Source organism: Ursus americanus, chromosome 9 (genome assembly GCF_024610735.1).
Source record: "Ursus americanus isolate L20-20 chromosome 9, mUrsAme1.1.p, whole genome shotgun sequence".
NCBI lineage: Eukaryota > Metazoa > Chordata > Mammalia > Carnivora > Ursidae > Ursus > Ursus americanus.
Window position 1 is genome coordinate 60,285,480 of NC_142135.1, and position 21,112 is coordinate 60,306,591.

The 21,112-nt window shown below is 40.4% G+C and overlaps 1 protein-coding gene across 5 annotated transcripts in view; it reads left to right on the forward strand.

The window, feature by feature from the left end:
- SLCO5A1 (solute carrier organic anion transporter family member 5A1) overlaps nt 1–21,112 on the forward strand; it is a 133,415-nt gene that overhangs the window by 38,133 nt on the left and 74,170 nt on the right. For all 5 annotated transcript variants that reach the window (XR_015725829.1, XR_015725830.1, XR_006781924.2 and 2 more), the window contains exon 3: nt 16,532–16,664. Coding sequence is in view for 2 of the 5 variants with exons in the window: in XM_045810186.2 (XP_045666142.2) it covers nt 16,532–16,664 (133 nt within the window). In the remaining 3 variants the exon portion in view is untranslated. The remainder of the gene's footprint in view (nt 1–16,531; nt 16,665–21,112) is intronic.

Here is a 21,112-nt window from a genome sequence, read left to right on the forward strand (position 1 = left end):
TAGGAAGTATCTGGTTTTTCCTTTACCATATTTGCCTATTATTGGAACTTCCTGAAAGTAGTTGAAAATTGACAGATTGGATGGGTTCATTGAGTTTAAAAGAGAGTGATAAATCAGTATCATTGAGAATGGGCTAAACTATAAAAAAGAGTTGCCACATATCAAATGATGTTATTTATTCAGACCATCCCTGATAAAAAATGCAGAAGCCTTAGGAAGAGTATGAGAGAATTAGACAGAACTCAAAGCAATATTTGATGATCACAGTTGACATTTTTATATACTAGTTTCTTTGGTATTTTTAGAAGTATATTAACTTCTCATTTTGAACTATTAAATATTACATAATAGCTATATTATCTCTAGTCAGGTCTCAGAATTAAGTCTCCATAAGTGATGAGATTACTCTAGAAATGTCCTTGAAAACTTGACAAAGCATGTGAGTAAATTTGAAAATTTAACATAGTAAATTCATGAAAGCATCTCTAAGGTGACTTCACTCTGAAAATCGTAATAGCTCCAATGACAATTCAGGGTTTTCTTTTTAAAGATTAGGACTTACTATTGAGATTTCTTCTGCATTATTTGGCTGATGTATAAATTAATATCTTTCTTCTGGGAGAACACTAATGACAATTTGATTTTTAAAAGAATGATTTGATTTTGATATTTATTGGGTATAGAATAAGATTTAATTTGTGGCCGCATTTAAATCACGTTGGAGGCTACGTGCTGTAGTGTAAGGGTTTGGACTCTGGAGTCAGACAGACTCGGGCTTGAATCTTCTCTTTACTAGTTTCGTGACTTGATTATATTCCTTAACATTTCCAAGGTCAGAATCCTTCTGTGAAGTGGGAACTAATTAAATTCATCTTCCAGGTATTTTCTTGGGAAAATTAGCTATTGAGTTTAAGAAGCACAGAGGAGGCACTTAGTAGTATTAGTTTTCTTCTTCCATTTCTCTCTCTCCTTTTCTCATCGTCCTTATTGGAACCACAATTTAGCACTTGTCATAGAATGTGTTATGTTGGTAATTATCTTTTCTTGTTTTGTTCAAGAAAGAGTTCCCTATAAACTCTTTTTAGGAAGGGGCATGGCCCTCTTATCACTCGTAATTTTAGCACCAGATATTTCATATGATATAATTTCACTGAGTAACAATTGGTTAACAATGAGGGAGTAAGGTGTTTTGAGTAATTGAATATTCTGATGACCTGATCACAAGATTTGTGAATTCTGTATGGGAAGACTTTGGAAACAATAAAATACACTTAACACTAAAATAATACTGAACAGAATATTGTCATCCTTTGGTGGCTCTGAAGATACTTTAAAATCCTGTATTGTCTCAGAATCATAATTTTAACTATGAAGTTAGATATAATGATAGAAGTAATAATGATAATTGTTATCTCTGACATTGACTGAGCACTTAGTAAGTGTTAAGGGTTTTATGTGCATTATCTCATTTATCCCCTCAATAACTCTCAGAAGTAGATAAATTATGATCCCCTATTTATAGGTGAGGAAGCATGTCTAGCAGGATTAAGTTTCTTGTCTAAGTTCACGGAGCCAGTCCCTGATTGAGACCTACACAGACATGTGAAGCTAAAGCCAGTACTCTTATGAACCACTCAAGTATTGACTTGAATCATAATTGCCCCCAGGACATTGAGCAATACTGTTTATTTTAAAACAAAACACCTGATATTAGGTCAGTCATTTTCCATCCTCCTTTCTTCCTTCTGTCCTTCCTTCCTTCGAGAGAGAGAGTGAATGAGAGTGAGTGGGTGGTGGGGGGGTGAAGAGGGGCAGAGGGAGAAGGAGAGAGAGAGAATCTTAAGCAGGCTCCACGCTCAGCTCAGAGCCAAAGGTGAGGCTCGATCTTGTGACCCTGAGATCCTGAGCTGAAGTCAAGAATTGGACGTTTAACCAACCGAGCCACCCAGGCGCCCCTGCCATATTTCTCTTATAAAAGTAGACTATAGACTAGCTTTCCAAATGAGAATTTATTCTACTACTCTAAATGTTGTGTGATAGAAGAAACATAAAATGTTTACGTGTATTAACTTGGTAAATCTGCTTGTATTTGTAGATTATCTTTGTTATTGTTAGATAACAAAGAGCAGGGATTATCTATTTTTAATTTGGGTGAATTGATTGTGTTATTTCATCAGTGAGGTGACTACAAAGGAAAATGCCCCAAATTAGGACAATAATGGTACCTGCCTCATGAGGTTGCTGTGAATATGAAGTGCGAGATACATATAAAGGCATTTAGCACGGTATCTCACATGTAATAAATGCCCAGTGTTACCTTTCAGTAATAGTTCTGCGGTCAGTGGCTGTAGACTTTGACTGCTAACACTTCTTCAAATGCATGACTAAGCTTTGTGATGAGCCCTAGTGGAAGCAGTCTTACTGTACTAGAACTAATTCCTGTATATTAATGGGGGAAAAGGGAGATAATATTAAAGGTGTCCTAAAACATTTCTATCACTCGAATGCCTGTAAAGTCCAATAGGTGGCCACGGTGATGCTAACGACTGGAGGAACATTTGCACTTGACATTCCACCTGTGCCTGAGCGTTGCTTTAGACTCGAATCTTTCCTGTGGGAATCATGCTTCTTCCAGAGCCTTAAAAGCGAACTGGAGGTGTGTGATGCCTATGTCTGTTTACTGGGAAGGTGCTTCCTGGCAGTGACTTATTACTCTTCCCAGGAGGTAAATTTAATCTGCTCTTAACAGCTGGTACCTTCTTCTGAGTCTTCACTGTAATTATTGAAGTAAATGTCATACAACATATTTGGAATGTATTTTTCATATAATGTACGTTTCTCTGCCATCCTTATGGCAGCCAATTAGTGATGAGACTGGAGATGGAAATCTAAATAGTGAACTTCTCTTTCATTTAGAATGCTTTTAAGACTGCTGCTATCAACAGTTCCAAAAATATTTTGAGATTTTCAGCTCTTAAGGGATTAATTTCTTCAGTAGTAGAGACCTATATACTTCTTACCATTAAACTTCTTTTGTATTTTAAAGACATGTGTCCATAAATGGAAAAAGAGGAGTCTTTGGTTTTAGATTTAGTCTTTGGTTTTAGATAGAGCCAAATTATAATTTGGTTCTACCACTTAGTAATTGCGGATCTTCTTAACTTCTCAGGGACTCAGCTTTCTCATCTGTAAATTGGGAATGACAGTATTCTTTTCCCAGAAAGCTGTTAGTGTTGAATGGCAAACAAGAGTTACAAAAGATACTAAGTACCAAGTGTAGTTTACAGAAGATTGTCAATAAACAATAGCTATGATATCATTTTACTTCACGGTGGATTATAGTTCAGCAATTACTTGGGGATATACTCTTATAAATAGAATCTTTGAAAAACTGCCAATTCTGGAAAAATTAACTTTACAAATGAATTTTTTCATACAAATATTTCTTCTACATTTATTTTAATCTACTGAAGTTGTTAGAAATAAAACATTTGTAAAAGAGTGACTTTTCCAGATATTCATTTAAACAAAAACCCACCCATACCTCTGTGAGTTATAACCATAGCTTAGATAATTGTAACTACCTGTAAGAGGTGAAAATTAAAAGAAATAATGTGTGCAAACATTTAGCTGATATTTGAAACAGTAAGTATGCAGTAAATAACTGTCATTATTTATTACAAGGGTTGGCAAACTTGTTCTTAGATAAAGGGCTTGCTCTGGTAAATATTTTAGTCTGAGGACCATACTCTCTTTGTAGCAACTACTCAACTCTGTTGCTGTGATGAAAGTAGTCCCACAAATATGTCCACGAATGCATGGCGCTGTGTTCCAGTCCAGTTTTATGGAGTTTGGCAAGTCATTTGTCAACCCCTAATTTAAAGTTAGTCTGGGAAGAGTCATCATGGAGTATTGGGCGGATCAATCTTTTTTTTTTTTTAAGAGAGAGAGTGAGAGAGTGAGAGAACTAGTGGGGGGAGGGGCAGAGGGAGAAGCAGGGAGCCCAATGCAGGACGTGATTCCAGAGCCCAAGGCAGACGCCCAACCCACTGAGCCACCCAGGCACCCTGGGCAGATCAATCTTAAGAAAAATTGGAGTACTGCTTTACAGATACTGTGTCCTCGCTCCCTGGGGGTTTGCTGAGAGCCCACTCTGTGTTTGCTGCCTCCACAGGAGTTGCCATAGATACAAGAACAAAGAAAATAAGCCCATGACCCTGTAAAGACTTCCTTCAAGTCTAAAAAAACATATTCATCATGAATTGACAAAAAGATGATATATTTGATGAGTATTAGTACCCGAAAGAGATAAAAGTACTCATTCCAGAAGATATGTTAAATTTTTTTTTGTTTTGCTGACTAAACTTTTGGAAAGTTATAAGGAAAACACCAAAAAACCCATTGTAATTTCGCCACCCCAAGTTAACAACTTTCAATACAGGATACGTTCCATTCTAGTCTTTTTTATGGCTCTTCGATGCGTAATTTACAAACCATAAAATTCACCCACTTGAAGTGTATAATTCAGTGATTTTTAGTAATTTTACAGAATTACACAACCATCACCAGAACCCACTTTTGTTTTTTTATTTTTTTAAGATTTTATTCATTTATTTGTCAGAAAGAGAGAGAGAGAGCACAAGCAGGGGGAGTGGCAGGCAGAGGGAGAAGCAGGCTCCCTGCTGAGCAAGGAGCCTGATGTGGACCTGATCCCAGGACCCTGGGATCATGACCTGAGCCGAAGGCAGACGCTTAACCGACTGGGCCACCCAGGTGTCCCCAGAACCCAGTTTTAGAACAGTCGTCCTTTTTTTTATACTGAGGTAAAATGGACATGAAACAAACTGCACATAATTAAGTATATGATTTGATAAGGTTTGACACACACACACACACACACACAGCCATGAAACTGTCATCACAATCGAGACTATGAACATATCCAATGTTGTCAAATCTTCCTTGAGCCTCTTGCAAGGTAATCCCTCCCTTCTGCTTGGCCTCCTCCCACCCCCAGGTCACCACAGAATGCTTTTTTATTACTTTAGATTAGTTGGCATTTTTTGGAATTTTATAAATTGGACCACACAGTATGTACTCTTTTATGTCTGCTTTCTCTCACTTAGCATAATCCTTTTGAGATTTATCCATGTGTTAGCATGTATCAATAGTTCATTCCTTTGTAATGCTAATTAGTATTCCATCGTATGAATATACCACAATTTGTTTATCCATTCACTTTTTTTTTAAATTCACCTCTTATTTATTTATTTATTTATTTATTTATTTATTTATTTATTATGTTAGTCACCATTTCATTCACTTCTTGATGGACGTTTTGGTTGTTTTCAGTTTTTTTTGCTACTACAAATAAAGCTGCTAGGAATATTTGCACATAACCCTTTGTATGGACATATACTTTCATTTCTCTTGTGAAAGTACTCAGAGTGAAATGGTTGAATTGTATGATAGGTATATGTTTCACTCCTTCAGACACTGTCGAACTGTTTTCCTGAGTGACTGTAAACTATTCCGTTGCACGTCAGCAGTGTAGGGGAGTTCTAGCTGCTTCACAACCTTACCAATACCTGGTATAATTTGTCTTTTTAATTTTAACCATTTGAAGAGGGCTTTTAGTGGTATCTCCTTGTGGTTTTAATTGGCACTTCCCCAGTGACTCGTGATGCTAACCATCTTTCATGTGCTTTTTTGCTATTCATAGATCTTCCTTGGTAAACTGTCTGTTGAAAAATGTTTTCCTCAGTTGTTTTCTCCTAGAAGTTTTATAGTTTTAGGTTTTACATTTAGGTCTATGCTTCATTTTGAGTTAATTTATATATGGATATCTAATGGATTTCAGCACCATTTGTTGAAAAGACTACTTTTTGCACTGAATTACTTTTTTACCCCTGTCACAAGTCACTTGTCCTTTTGCCTGTGTGGTTTTGTTTCTGGATTTTCCTTTTTATTTGTAATTAATTAATTAATAGATTGATTTTTGGATGTCCTTTTATATTTCACTGATCTGCTTGTCTGTCTTTAAGCCAGTACTACATTGTCTTGATTACAGTATCTTTGTAAATCTTGAAATCAAGTAGTTTTAGTATTCTAACTTTGCTCTTCAAAATTGTTTGGCTAATCTATGTCCTTTGCATCTCCATATGTTCTTTGACTTTTAGATTCAGTTTGTCAATTCTACAAAAAAGTCTGCTGGGATTTTGTTTGGAATTGGGTAGAATATATCAATCCATGTTGGGAAAATTGGTACCTTAACAATATCGGGTCCTTTGACCCACAAACTAGGCATATCTCTATTAACTTAGATCGTCTTTAATTTTTTAGCAGTGTTTTGTCATTTTAAGTGTATAGGTGTTTCCTATATTTTGTCCGATTTCTTTCCAAGTATTTTATATTTTATGATGCTATTGTAAATGGCATTTATTTCTGACTGTTACTTGCATATAGAAATATGATTTTAAAAATACCGATCTTGTATCATGCAACTTTGTTATATCCACTTATTGATTCTGGTAGCTTTTCTGTAGACAGTCTTTTTTTAAAGGGAGATAGTGAATTTAAACCAACTATTGCTTGCTACGGTAGCAAGGAAAAACCACTCCGAATCTACTTAAACCCTTTCTCCTTCTCATTTGTGACCTAAGATGCTCTCTGGATGTTTTAGCAAAGTGAGAGACTATTCCCTGACTGCTGTGGTAGCTGTTTTTTTACTGTCAGGCCTGTGTCAAAGTAACTGAATCACTTAAAAGAGAAAAAAATTGCTGTTCCAAATAACCGAGATCAGAGGTCTCTTTTCTGCCTGTGCTTGTGAGTGGAAGGAACGAGCGAGGGACTATTTTCTTTAAATATGGTGCACTGGTGCTGTGAAGTACTTTAGCTAATTTTCAAGACATTGTGCAAGTTGAATGCGAGTTGGTGTCCTTGCTGTGATACCACAGTAAAGTGTGGATTGCTTTTCATGTCCTCGTCTTATCTGCAGCAGCTGTGCCACCAAACTGTATTCAAAAGGGTGACCTCCTATCACTATGTCCTAGACTGGGTTTAATCGGCATGCATGCAGGATGTTTCTCCGTGGGACCATCTTGGGTGAATCCCAGGTCCTGGGACTGAGCCTAAATTATGCTTGTAACCCAAAACCCTGTCATCATCAGTTCTCGGCAGCATTTACTGGCCATGTACGGCAGCTGAGAAAGTGGGTCCTGTGCCAGAGGGAATGTGGGGGAAGTGGTGGACAGCGAGTGGTGAAAAGTGGGAAGTGGGGAGCAACATGGAGCAGGGCTGATTAATTAGACATCAAGTTCAAATGAGGGCACAGCAAATCCAGGCCAATTGCAATGAGGCTCTGAGAACTGGGGAAACCCAGCTGGGGTGGGTGTTAACCGTGGAGAGCCTGGCAGAAGTAAGGGTCAGGTCTGGAGCTGTTTTGGGAATAAGAATCAAGACTGTGTGGCTGTAAATCATAGGAGCCAGCTCTGTCAAACCAAGGACGTTATGGGGAAGGTGGGTAGGGATGGCTCGCAAAGACAGCACAGCCCCAGGGGTCTAAGGGAACAGGAACCAATGGATGGTTCTTCAAGGTCATGTTGCAAGAAAAAACCCACTTCAGTGGCTCTTGATACTTCACTCAAGATTGGAAGTCCATGTCTTCATCCCTTCTCTGTTCAGCACTATTTGTTAGTGCTTATGGTCAGCACTGTTCAGGCATCGATAAGGCATCAGTGACAAAAAGGCCCTTGTTCTCATGGAACTGACATTCCAGTGGGAGGGACAGAGAATAAGCAAACAAACATGTGTAATTGTTGGTATTTGGTGGTATTTGCCATAATGAAAACCCCAGCAGGGCAAAGTGATAAAGAGTGAGGGGTAGGGAACATGGAGGGTGCCATGTTTAGATATGTGGTGAGCTATGGCTTCTCTGAGGAATGATATTTGAATATAGATCTGAAGAGGTAAGGAGTGAGCCACATGGTATGTGGGAGAAGAACATTTGATTGGCCTGGGTTGGTCACCTGGCAACCACTGAATCATGGAGGACAGGGCCCCATGGATGACAGGCCACTGGGGCTGTGCAATGAAGGGTGGGGGCTTCCTAAAGGAAAATGGAATTGTTTTTGCCAAGAGAAGAGGGCATAGAAATGGAACAGATAGAAAAGATGTCCACCCAGTTGAATTCTGCCCATAAATGAAGAGAATGAGTGAGAACGGGAGTTTTTTTAATTCTCCCAAGAGCTAGGGACCGCCGAATGAGGTGGAAGGAGAGGCCTTTGGCAGTAACACAGTGGCTGGGACTTCTGACTACATTCTAGTGACTGATACAGAAGGAGAGAGAGAGGAAAGGCAAATGGGGGAGGCAATCGAGTGCTCAGGTGAGCCCAAGGACCAGTGCTCTACTTCCGTTCTGGATGTCAGGGCTTGCCCTCAATCGCATGCACAGTGGAAGTGACTTGTTCCTCTACTGCCACGTGAAAAACAACAGCAAAAGCATTTCTAAATGCCACTGACTGGTAGGGGAAGCTGGTGCAATGCTGCCATCCATCCTCACTGTCCTCAGAGAAGAGCAACTGGGCAGCCTGCATGAGGCTGGGTCCCTAGACCCCTGGATGGGACTAGGGGAGAGTCAGTGGTGGTCCCTCTTCTCGGAAGCAGTTGCACCTCCAGGTCAAGATCACTTGTAATTCCCTGAACACTCCATGCACTTCCAAACTTGCACACTTTTGCCCGCGTGGGCCCCTCAGCCTCTACTGTCCTTTATTCCCCATTTTTGCAACCTTATGTCAAAAGTCATCTTTTCCCGGAAGGCTTCTCTGTCCTCCCTCCTCAGCAAGTTAATCATTCCTCTCCCATGGTCCATGGCATATTGCCGGTGCTTGTTACACTTACTCACGGAGTTTTGAATCATGGTTGGTTTTACCTTTCCTCTTCTGGAGGACTATGCATCCCTCTTATGCATCTTTGCCGTGCCCCCTCCTTGTCCCAGGGCCTGGCGTCACAGAGCACCTGGGGTGAGTGAGTGACCTCTGATCTGGCAATGTGGAGCCCTACGCACCACTTGGTGTTGAGGCTAGGAAGGAGGTGACTCTCATGATCTGTGATACTAGGGTCTTTGCTGATTTTGGTTTGGCCCCTGGTTTCCACAGTCCAGCAGGGCTCATGGGTGGCTGGTCACTATTAGGAGTTCTGGAATCATTGCTTGTGATTCAGAAGCAGGTTTGGTTACTTAGCATGGATTCTGTAGAGCACAGAGAGCTGTTCCTCTGGTTGCTGCTGACCCCACAGAATAACCCTATTTGAGATAATACCAATGCAGTCAATTAGGGCTTTTGTGATAAGGAAGGAGGAGTGTCTTTGAACTCTGCCAGAAATGGAGGTGTCAGCTTCAAGAAGGGATAAAACAGGTGCAGGCGAGCTCTGCGGGTGGTGTTATGCCTCCTCTCTCCGAGTAGCCATTGGGAAGGTCAACCCATGGGACCCTCCCCAGGCCAGGCTACAGCTGGATGAGGAAGAGCTCTCTGACATGTTTGTTTCACTCTGTGGGCCTGGCCTGTGCTTATTCATCAGAGACCTGGGGTTTAGAACTCACATTTTGTCATGACTGGCTCATGTGAGACAGCAGTCATGGAGTCCAGCTAATCAGATATGCCACGTGCAAAGTGAGCCTTGAGCCCAGGGGAGAATTAACCCTCAGTTTCTCAAACTACCATCCTTAACTGGCTGGAAAAGCCACGCAGGGCAGCAGAGCAGGACTACAGAGACGGTGGAGATGGGCCTGGATGAGCAGTGAGGCCAGGCACAGCTTCTAGTGAGCTCTTACCCAAACTGATCACAAAACAAGAAAAAGAGAAGACTAAGAGAAACAAAGACTGTTAAAAGAAGATGTTGTCAGAAGGATAGAAAAGAGAAAGCCGTGAACATGAAAAAGAACATAAAATTCAGGAGTATAACAAAGATTCAAAGTTTAAAATCAAGGGAGTTCATAAAAATAAAATATTAGCCTAGGGGAACCTGGGTGGTTCAGTCGGTTAAGCATCTGCCTTTGGCTCGGGTCATGATCCCGGGGTCCTGGGATTGAGCCTTGAGTGGGGCTCCCTGCTCGGCAGGGAGTGTGCTTCTCCCTCTCCCTCTGCCCCCCCTGCTTGTGTGCACGTTCTCTCTCTCTCTCTCTCATTCTTGCTCTCTCTATCTCAAATAAATAAATAAATAAAATCTTCAAAAAAATTAACCTAATATAATTAGGGCTAAAACGTAAGTAAACTTACTTAAGGTGTGAGAAATAGAAGGTAAAAAATAATTTGAAAGAAAAACTTGATAGTTAATTTTAGATCAATTCTTGTGAAAAGTGTTTTTATTTTATTTTATTTATATATTTTTTTATTTTTTAAAGATTTTATTTATTATTTATTTGACAGAGAGAGAGAGACAGCCAGCGAGAGAGGGAACACAAGCAGGGGGAGTGGGAGAGGAAGAAGCAGGCTCCTAGCAGAGGAGCCTGATGTGGGGCTCGATCCCAGGACTCCGGGACCACACCCTGAGCCGAAGGCAGACGCTTAACGACTGAGCAACCCAGGCGCCCCTGAAAAGTGTTTTTAAAAAGATAAAATGCATTACAAAGTAAAGTAAGAGAGCAGGAGCTAAAACACTTTCTGATGTAAAAGTAAAAAGAGGTATTATATGAGAATAAAGGTTAAATCTACGGGAGGAGAAAAGTTAAAAATGTGAAGGTAAATGGATTTAAAAATAGAAGTTAATGTGCTTTAATGTATAGAAGCATAAATGATCACAAAATAGGGTGAAAAATAATTTAAGAAGAAAACTGAAATGGAAGGTCTAAAGGTAAAACAACTTGGGGAAAGGTAAGTGCAGGATTCCCATGCTGGAAGCAGGAGAGGAAACAGTTACTAAGTTGTTGGTGGGTCAGCCGTCCTCAAAGGTTGTTTCTTTGTCAAACCGACCATGATGTCCAAGGTGAAGGCCAAGAGCCGGCCCCACCGGCCCCTTCATTTATTAATTTTTTATTTTTAAAGATGCTATTTATTTATTTGAGAGAGAGTGTGCATGGGGGGTGGAGGGACAGAGGAAAAGAAGCAGACTCCCTGCTGAGCATTGACCACCACCACCCCCCCCCCCCGCCCCAACAAGGGCTTGATCCCAGGATCCTGGGATTATGACCTGAGCCAAAGGCAGATGCTTACCTGACTGAGCCACCCAGGCGTCCCTAGGCCCCCTTCATTTAATAGTGGCTTATTTGTTCTACAGAAGCTCACCAGCTGAGTTTGGTTTGGGGTGGGGGGTTGTAATCCTCAGGTTAGGGTCTAGTTCCGTGCATCATATGTAATAACAAAGGGTTGATACAATCTTCAGAATAGCCCCAATCAGATATTGGTGATAGGATAGCTGGTACCAGTAAGGTATTATTAAAGGACGTATGTCATAGCCACATGATAACACACCGTTTAGCCATAACAAATGTTCCAGGAGAATTTATTGACATAAGAAATGTTTGTGGTATTATGGGAAAACATAATACAGAACAATAACTACTATATAATTCCAGCTACTTAAAAAAACTTACACAGTGTATGAATAGTAAAAAGTATTTATTACTATTATTATCATCATTATGTGGATGGTAGGGATTGTTGGTGATTTTTTTAAAAAAAGTTTTTGTGCTCTTGAGAGTTTTCTCTACCAGGAATTCATATTATATTTTGTAATCATTAGAAAAAAACCTAAAGGTTGAAAAAAAGAATAATAACCACAGGCACATTCCCAGCTTCAGGAAGATGGTCTATACTGGCCTTTGTGTGAGGAAAGAAAGACCTGGATGTTCTCTTTTCCCACTCGCATCTGCCCGGGCCATTATCAAAACTAACTCCTGGATCAAAAATAGTGATTCCAGAAAAGATGATTTATTAAGGTAATATAAAGATAAGTATGTCTTCTGTTAAATAATGGATGTGTTCGGCCTATACAAAATTAATATTTAATAATACTTGTTAGAGAATGAATAGGTGATCATTCAACATATAAAAATGCAACTTAATATTTCTTTATGTTTGTTATATGCTAAGTGCTTTATATGCATAATGGAAGCGGGGATTCGAACCGAGGAGTTTGTAGTCTGGGATTTAACCACTGCATAGTCCTGTATACGATATGGATCCCGCTGTCGAGGATGAAGGCTACTTCAAAAGATAAGATACAAACATTTGAAGGAAGAAGTAGAAGTGAAGAGCAAGGCATACTCAATTTCAAATGAATGGAATGGTCCAGGGTTCTCTCAAAGGGGTATGAAGCTCCATTGTGTACAATCCAGGGGGAGGTAGGACAGTCCTTTGGGGTGCAAGAGGAAAATTCTCCAGATGAGTCTGATGTTCTAAAGGACAACAGCAGCAGCTAAATAAAGGGCATGATTCGAAACCCAAGTAAAATACAGACACTATCTCTAAGTTCTTGTTTTTGGATGCTGTTAACCGGGTTTAACTGTGACATATATGTGCGGTATGACTGAAATTAGACCACTCTTGAAACTCGGAACTTCTAGTTCTATTTCTATGGCTCGTTCACTGGATAGCCTGGACTCCCAGTGTAAGCTCATCATGAGAGAAAACCAGTGACGGTGTACTCGCTTCTGGTGGCACACCATCAAAAAACATGAAACTATCCACCTGATAATGTCTAGCTACGATCTCAAGAGCTGATACACAGTGAAGATGACCTTTATCACTGACATCTGTTGTTAATGACGGCAGCACGTTCACGGACTGACTGGGAGTGTTGAAGGTAATGGAAAGTGGGAGTGAAGTGGGTCGAGTGGCCTACACTACTGTCAGTGAACACCACCGGCAAGATCCCTGTCCTCCTGGAGCTTATGTTCTCGTTGAGGAGGACCGGTAACACACAAGATGAACAAAGGAAATAGGGAGTGTGTTGGGTACCAACATATGCTAAGGAGAAAAAGAAAGCAGAGAAAGAGTGGGAAGAATTGGGGAAAAAGTTTTAAATTTTTAGATAGGATGGCCAAGCAAGGCCTCAGTGGGAAGGGAGTGTTGAAGTCCCTACTGCCTGGAGGAAGTAAGGGAGTGCACTATGAGACTACCCAGAGGAAGAGGGTTGCACCCACACCCACACAGAGCGAGTGCTAACACCGTCAGGTGGGAATGTGCCTGGCAGGGTGAAGAAGAGGGAAAAGGTCAGTTTGACTGGAGCTGGGTGAACAACGAGAAGGACAGAAGATGGAGCAGAGAGATACTAGGAGGCGGGGCCGGGGTGGGGACAGGTCTTTGTAGCCACATAAAAGGATTTGGGCTTTTATTGCTAGTGGGGTGGGAAGCCACTGGAGGGTGTGAGCCAAGAAGTGACATGACGTGGCTCGTGTTTCTAGAGGATTATGAGGGCTGCTGTGTTGAAAATGCATTGTAGGGAGGGAAGGGCAGAAGCAGGGATACTGTGGTTGGAAGGCCTGGAGCAATTTTCCAGATGAGTGACCTTGGTGGCTTGGGCCAAGGTGAAGGCACGGAGAAGGAGCTGCAGGTTGGATATGATTTGATGGTAGAACCAGCAGGGTTTACTGACGTATCAGGTGTGAGCTGTGAGAATAAGGCTGGTGGTAAATACGCATTATTTATACAGAAAAGGACACTGTGGGGAAATGTTTGAAACCTTTTACTGATAGGGATGCATGATGAAAAGATGTGGAGGCCACTGGAATAGGCAATATGTCATCCGCAGTGATTCTGAGGAGACAGAGACCACTCAGGGGAGGACGGACAATGCTGGACTTGGTTGGGCCTTGAAGAAGGGGCAGGATTCAGACAGACAGGAAGGCCTGGGGGGCAGTGCGGGTCCTCAAGGGAAGGGAGGTGGCTCTGCCCAGGCCTGTTCGGAGAGTCAGTCTGCGTGCAGCCCCGAGGGGCAGTTGGTAGCTTTTAAGATTGAAATGGCAGCAGGAGGCCAACTTGGCCCACCCTTGAACTTCAGAGCAGTTTAGACTTTTTTAGGCAGTGTGTGTGTGTGTGTGTGTGTGAGAGAGAGAGAGAGATTGGGAATTTTGGACTGGGGGAGTGAGTAATACGACTTTGCATCAACAGTCTGCCCCTCTAATATGTTCTGCATGAGTGCCATTGGTTAATTGATGGATAAATGTTAGCTCGGTGGCCAGAATGATTCTCTGTCTATAGTGTTGTATACCTGCTGGTTTATAGATATAGCGTATGTACTGTAGCTATGCCACTGTACGTAGCATAACACATGGTACAATTATGTAGATACATGTATATACCTGTTTATGACAATGAGTCAGTTGGCCTCAGTGTTTGCTATAGATTACAAATATTTTTCTTCTGATTACATAGCTGCATTTAAAAAATCTTTTCTCCGTATTTTGTAAAGTAGTTAAGGTTTTTTGGTGAATGGTATTTAATCGGTTTTCCATGCGCTGTGTAATCGCGAGGTCTTGCCAGCAGCCGTCGTGCACACTGACACTTGGCGTTCCAAGAGGCTGCACTCAAGTGCCCCAGGCATAAACAGTATGGCGGAAATACCCTTTTCCCTGTCTGTGTTTGTAAGACAGTCTCTTTCATGCCAAAAGAACTATTTTGGGAAGATGATTCATGTCACATTTTGGCCTCATTGCAGTTTTAAGTTGTAAATGGTGCTGGTTTGCCTGGAGGTGTAAACATAAATTTTATCTTCATATGCATATGGGAAAACCTGGGACTGAAAAAGCACTTTTTCTTCTTGAGTTCTGTTTCAGGCTATAAACAGAGAGGTTAACAAGATATTTATCAGAATTCTGATTTTATTTTATTAAGAGCACACTTCCAAAAGAACGCCAAAAAGCGTGCTTCCAAGAGAATACCAATTACTTGTGGCTATGCTTCCTTCCATTCTCCATTTCCAAACACAGATGGAGAAGTCAAAGTACCTAATGTCTTATTGTTATAAGCAGATGATTCTGTAAAATAAATAAACACTGTGCTTTCTCTTTTGAAATAGTGTGAAAAGTGAGAGCAGGTGTTAAATTACTGTCTGTAGTTATAAGTAACAGGAGGTAAAAGTTTATTCGAAGTTTATTTAGGTGCAGAAGATAAATTAAGGTGAAGCTATTCTGATTAGTTCAATTTGCTTTTTGGTAAATATAGTACTATTTAAAGGGTATGGCAAACCCGTTATTTATTCAGTGGTTTAAATGCATGATGGCAGTAGAAACGAGAAATATGTAACTCCTGAGTTTGTCATGCCTTGAACACAGGAGTATCTTAACAGTGTTTATAGATTTCTCCCCAAATAAGTAAGTTTTAACAGGAAAAAAAAGGTTTGGAGTGTTAGACACACTCCAGATTTTGCTATGATTTTCAAGAAATTTCATATCCTATCTCAAAATTTAAAATTTGACAAAAATCATTATTTTTTATTTGAAATCACAGCAGTGAAAACAGTATAAAAGAATGACATTGAATTTATTGTTATTTTTTGCTAAAGACGATTTTGATGGCCAATTTCTTTTTGGATAGAATGACACACTTTCTAATCTATTTTTTAAAAAAGATTTTATTAATTTATTTGAGAGAGAGAGAGAGAGTGCACAAGGGGGAGAAGCAGGCCGAGGGAGAAGCAGGCTCCTTCCTGAGCAGGGAAGCCCAATGCGGGGCTTGATCCCAGGACCCTGGGATCATGACCTGAGCTGAAGGCAGCCACTTAACCAACTGAGCCACCCAGGCACCCCCTCTTTAAAAAAAAAAAAAAAGATTTTATTTATTTAACTTTCTGATCTATTGACACAACCCCTTCTCCTCCTGCTTGGTCATGTGCTTTAAAAATTATTTTCTAACTCAGCTGTGGATTGGTGCTGTTTGGATCTTTTCACTGATGCTATTTAAGGAGATTTATTAATCTTTAAGTAAGATTCCTCAATTAGCAGTAAACCAAATGCATTGTGAGCTCTTCTTTGATTCTAAAGTGGTGATTTGAAAAAAATTCATGATTTGAGGTGCTTAACATCTTTGCCAACTCAATTAAATCCAGCTTCATGGCAGAATCTGGCCTTGAGTTCCCTCATTCTGTTGGAATCTTCCAGCTGTGACAAGTGACGACTACCTTTTTTCTTTTTCTTCTTGAGACGACCTTTTATTTATTCATTTTTTAACCTTGAGATGACCTTTTATCTTCTCTGAGTTATCCAGTGACTGCTCATTAACTAGCACTTCCAGAAATTTAAATTTAGTGGGTCTGGGGTGGGGCCTGAGCACTTACATTAAAAAACAAAACAGAAGCTACTGAAAAGCTGTCCAGAGATGATTCTAATGTTCTAAAAGGACAACAGGCAGCAGCTAAATAAAGGGCATGATTTGAAACCCAAATATAAATATAGGCACATCTCTAAAGTTCTTTGCTTTTGGATGCTGTTAACCGGGTCTAACTGTGACATACATATGTGGTATGACTGGTATTAGACAACTCTTAAAACTTAAGTAACGTGTTTCTGTATTTCATGTTCCCCCTTCTGTCTTCTCAGCCATCATGTATGTCATGGGAGCACTTGGTCCTGCAGTGGGATATTTATTAGGTGGACTTCTTATTGGTTTTTATGTCGATCCCAGAAATCCTGTTAACCTTGACCAGAATGACCCTCGTTTCATTGGAAACTGGTAAGAATTGTTTACTGCATTTTTCATTTCATTTGTTATTAATGATAGTTCAAGTTGTAGTACCCTTGTAATTAAAATAAAAATTTCCGCCATGGGACTATGAAAAACAGCTAGAAGTCGCCTAGAAGGGAGTGGAAGGCAGAAAAGTAATCCCCCAGAGATATCCATGTCCTAATCTCCAGCACCTATGAAAGTGTTGGCTCACATGGCAGAAGAGACTTTGCAGATGTGATTAAGTTAAGGATCTTGAGATGGGAGGGTTTTCCTGATGTCAGACGGGAATGGTCCCCGTATAATCACAAGGGTCCCTATTAGGGAAGGAGAGAGGCGGGAGGGTCAGAGTAAGAAAGAGACACGGTGATTGAAGCAGAGGTTGAAGCGCGACGTACTTTGGAGGTGGAGGAAGGTACCCCTGAACCAAGGAACACACTCGGGACTCTAGAATCTAGGAAACCCAAGAAAACAGGTTCTTCCCTAGAGCCCCCAGAAGGAATGCAGCCTTGCCAACCCGCTTGAGGCTTCTGACCTCCAGAGCTATATGATAACACATTGCTGTTGTTTTAAGCCACTAAGGTGGCTTGTTTGTTACAGCAGCAAAGGGAAACTAATGCTGAGGGCCTGGGAACATCGGCTTAATCCACCTCCTTTAGGGTTGAGGTGCTTTTTGCTATAAATAGCAGAGTGGAGGAGGAGAAGGTGGCTGTGTTGGGGCTTTCCTGTGTACTCGAATCCTGGCTTTCATGATCTTTTCTGTGCTTTTAAAAAATATTTTCTTCCCACTTCCTTATTATATCTGCATTTCTGCTTTATCAACCCTCCCCGACGGCCCAAAACTCCAGCACCCCCCTTTTCCATTGTCACACTCTTAGTGAATCTTTTCACTCAGTAATTGTTTTTCCAACAGAGTGCTGGAGATTTAGCTGTTCTCTCACTTGCTGGCCCTTAATTGTCTTGCTAAATAAGTAATTTTTAGGACTTAGAATGAGAACTCCAGCTTCGGATGTTAGGTTATTTATCCACATGGCCAGGGCTGTGTTTCAGTTCTTTATAATCCTCAACTTGAACGTAAGTTATTTCTGCATGATAGCAAGCACTAACCGAAAAGTATTGGCTTCCTGAATTCATTTAGCATAGATTAGTAATAGGTATACGTTGATAAGACAGGTTCATTTTATAACAAAGGGAATAATTCAGTATTAGAAATTAGTGTCAACTAATTACTTTCTAAAGCATTTCTTAGAGCACTTCTGTTATCTCTGCATTTCATTGTAAGATAATCTCATAACTCCGAAGTACGGGGGAATAATGCTTAACGCTGTCTATTTTCAAAGCAGTTAAGAAATATTAATTAAGTTACATAACACTTCTTATTTTCATAAGTAACGCTCTTTGAAGATGGATGTGCTAACATCTAGATGAAGCTGGGCTCGAAGAATTGTCAAATCATACAAAAGGAAGTTCCCTTGTCAGCATTAGGGGAATAACACAGGAGTTTTCAGTTCTTGACCAGTAGTGAAATTTTTGGTCTCAACTACTGTTTTCTTTGCAGTTCTGAAATAAACCAGAGTAAGGATTTTTTTTTTTTTAATTCTCAGAAAAGTAGATTAGACAAGACAATAGAAAGGACAATGTGTTTATGAACATTCGGTGTACATTCTGTGTTCTATCGGTGTCCATGAAAAGAGCATGGCAATAAGGGAACATCTAGAGAGAGGGGGAAAGGAGAGGAGGACCAACTTGGGGTCAGGGAGAAGGAAGGAGACAGGAGCTTTAGGCTTACAAGGACTTTATGCTGACTTTTAAAAGTTTTCTAGACATCAATCTAATTGGTAGCAAAGTAGAGTGATTAAGAGTACAGACCCCAAAGCCATAGTGTCTAGGTTTTAAATCTCAGTCTGCCAACTAATGGCTGTGTGACCCTGGGGGAAGTTACTTAACTTCTCTGTGCCTCAGTTGTTGATTTTAAAAGAATCCATAAAATGGAAGTAATTACAGTATCTATTTCATAGAGTTGTTGTGAGGAATAAATGAGTCTATATATGTGGGGTTTTAAATAGTTCTTGCTACCTGGTATGTGTTAGCTATTATTAATTTAATCCATGTTCAGGAATTTATTTATTTCAATGGTCCAATATTAAAAATGGAATTTAATTTATTGAGTGGCTCTGTTTGTAATAGATTTCTACCTTGACTTAAGACAGAGTTATTTGATACAATGCTATTTAATTCAATGCCTAGCAGTAATGATGGATTTTTCAATAAACATATGCTGAAAGATTGAAGGAAGGAATGAATAATGCCAGTGTTTATTGGGTACTTACTGTGTGTCAAGCATTCTACTAAGAGCTTCACAAACATTTTTGTTTGAGCCTCATATGTTTAAGCCTACCTATATAACAACCATATGTACTCACTATTATTATGCCCATTTTACAGATGAGGAAATTAATGCCCAGTGATTTGAATAACTTGCCCAAGGCCTCCGAGGCAGTGAGAGCTGGGATAAGAAACTGAGTACAGGGCGCAGCTCTTAGTCAATATACTAAACTGGCCCCGTTTTGTGAATAGTCTCTGAGGAATGGTTTGTAAAAGGGACTTAGGGTCCCTGGTTTTTCAACTTTAGCTCTTACTGATGGGTCTTTTCCTCACATAACTCGCACTTTCTTCTCTTTCTTTCTTTCTTTCTTTCTTTCTTTCTTTCTTTAAAGATTTTATTTATTTGAAAGAGAGAGAGAATGTGCGCGCAAGAGCATGAGTGAGGGGTGGGGCAGAGGGAGAAGCAGACTTCCCGCTGAGTGGGGAGCCCGATGCAGGGCTTCATCGTGGGACCCTGGGGCCATGACCTGAGCCAAAGGCAGACGCTTAACTGACTGAGCCACCCAGGTGCCCCTAACACACACTTTCTGTCTTCCTCAGCTTCCCTCGGGGTCTTTTTTGGCCTCATCATTATATCATACATTTTGTCAATGCTGCTGGAGACCGTTGAAGAATGTGGGCCAGTTTGTTCTGCTTTGAAAAAACCCCAAACATTTTTTTTTTTTTAAAGATTTTATTTATTTATTTGACAGAGATAGAGACAGCCAGCGAGAGAGGGAACACAAGCAGGGGGAGTGGGAGAGGAAGAAGCAGGCTCATAGCGGAAGAGCCTGATGTGGGGCTCGATCCCATAACGCCGGGATCACGCCCTGAGCCGAAGGCAGACGCTTAACCGCTGTGCCACCCAGGCGCCCCTGAAGAAACCCCAAACTTTTATACTATTTTTATGTTATTTTTGTTTATTTGCTATAATTCTTCCCCTCCTTCTGGTATTTACTCTTACTCCGGACTACTATGAGTGTATCTTTAATGTTTGCATGTAATTTTAAGTCGATGGCTCTGAGCGGAAGTGTGGGGAGGTGTGAGGACAGCTCTACAAAAAAACAAAAGCAAAACTAGCTGCCATGAAGTGACTGCTAATTTGGGGGCAGGCATTTCTTTTTTTAGGTCCACTATATACATTGTCTTACTAATTTTGATGACTCCAAAAAGCAGTTAGCATTATTCCCCTTTCAGATGAGAAGATTGGTTTGGGGAAGTGAAATAATTTCGCCAGGATCTTAGAGCCAGTAAGTCATAAAGACAAGACAAAAAACCACCTTTGTCTGAAGCTATAGGTAAGCTGTCCCTTATGTTGTGCTGTTTGTCCTGTTCGGTTTTGAGAGCTGAAGGAGTCCAAGGGGCTTGACCGCAGAATTGTAGAAGGAGATGCAAAGGTGGTAGGTAAGCAGGGGCAATTTATTAGTAAAGGCCTCGTAAGCAGCCAAGTACTACAGGGGCCAGCTATGATCACAGCTATGTTCTCTGCAGACATTTAAAGAATTTTTTTTTTTTAATCTCTCTCATTCAGTTTATTTATTCAGGAAATTTTCTGAGTACCTAATCTATGTCAGTCACTGGGTTCTTGGTTATATACTGAATAAATTGAAATTGCTAGAAGTCTGCCCTGAGCAGTCTTCTCAAAATAAAGCCTTTTGTTTAAAAATCTTTCTTTGCTATAACTTTAAGTATCTTTGAAAATAGCACACTGGATTATTAATGACTGGTTCATGGAATTATTCTGTCATCAAAACTGTGACCTTTAACAGATGATAACAGTACTTTAATAGAAGCACTATTTTTTTTTTTAAATGAATGTTCACTTTGCAATTGATCTGCATTCCTAATGGGTTGAATTCAACATTGATGCTTAGAATGCTGCTTGCGTTCAGGTTACAACTGATGGGAATGTGCTGAGACAGAGGACAGAGTCTGAGTGTCAAGAACTTGCAAGCTTGAAGGACAGAGATTAGAGCTGAGGAGTCACAGTAAGAAAGTGGCAACGCTGTTCCGTAGGATCAGGGGCTTCTAGCTGTAAGAAAGCATTGAAAGGGGACTGAGAGATTGCCCCTGAGGAATTGTGCAGGCAAGAA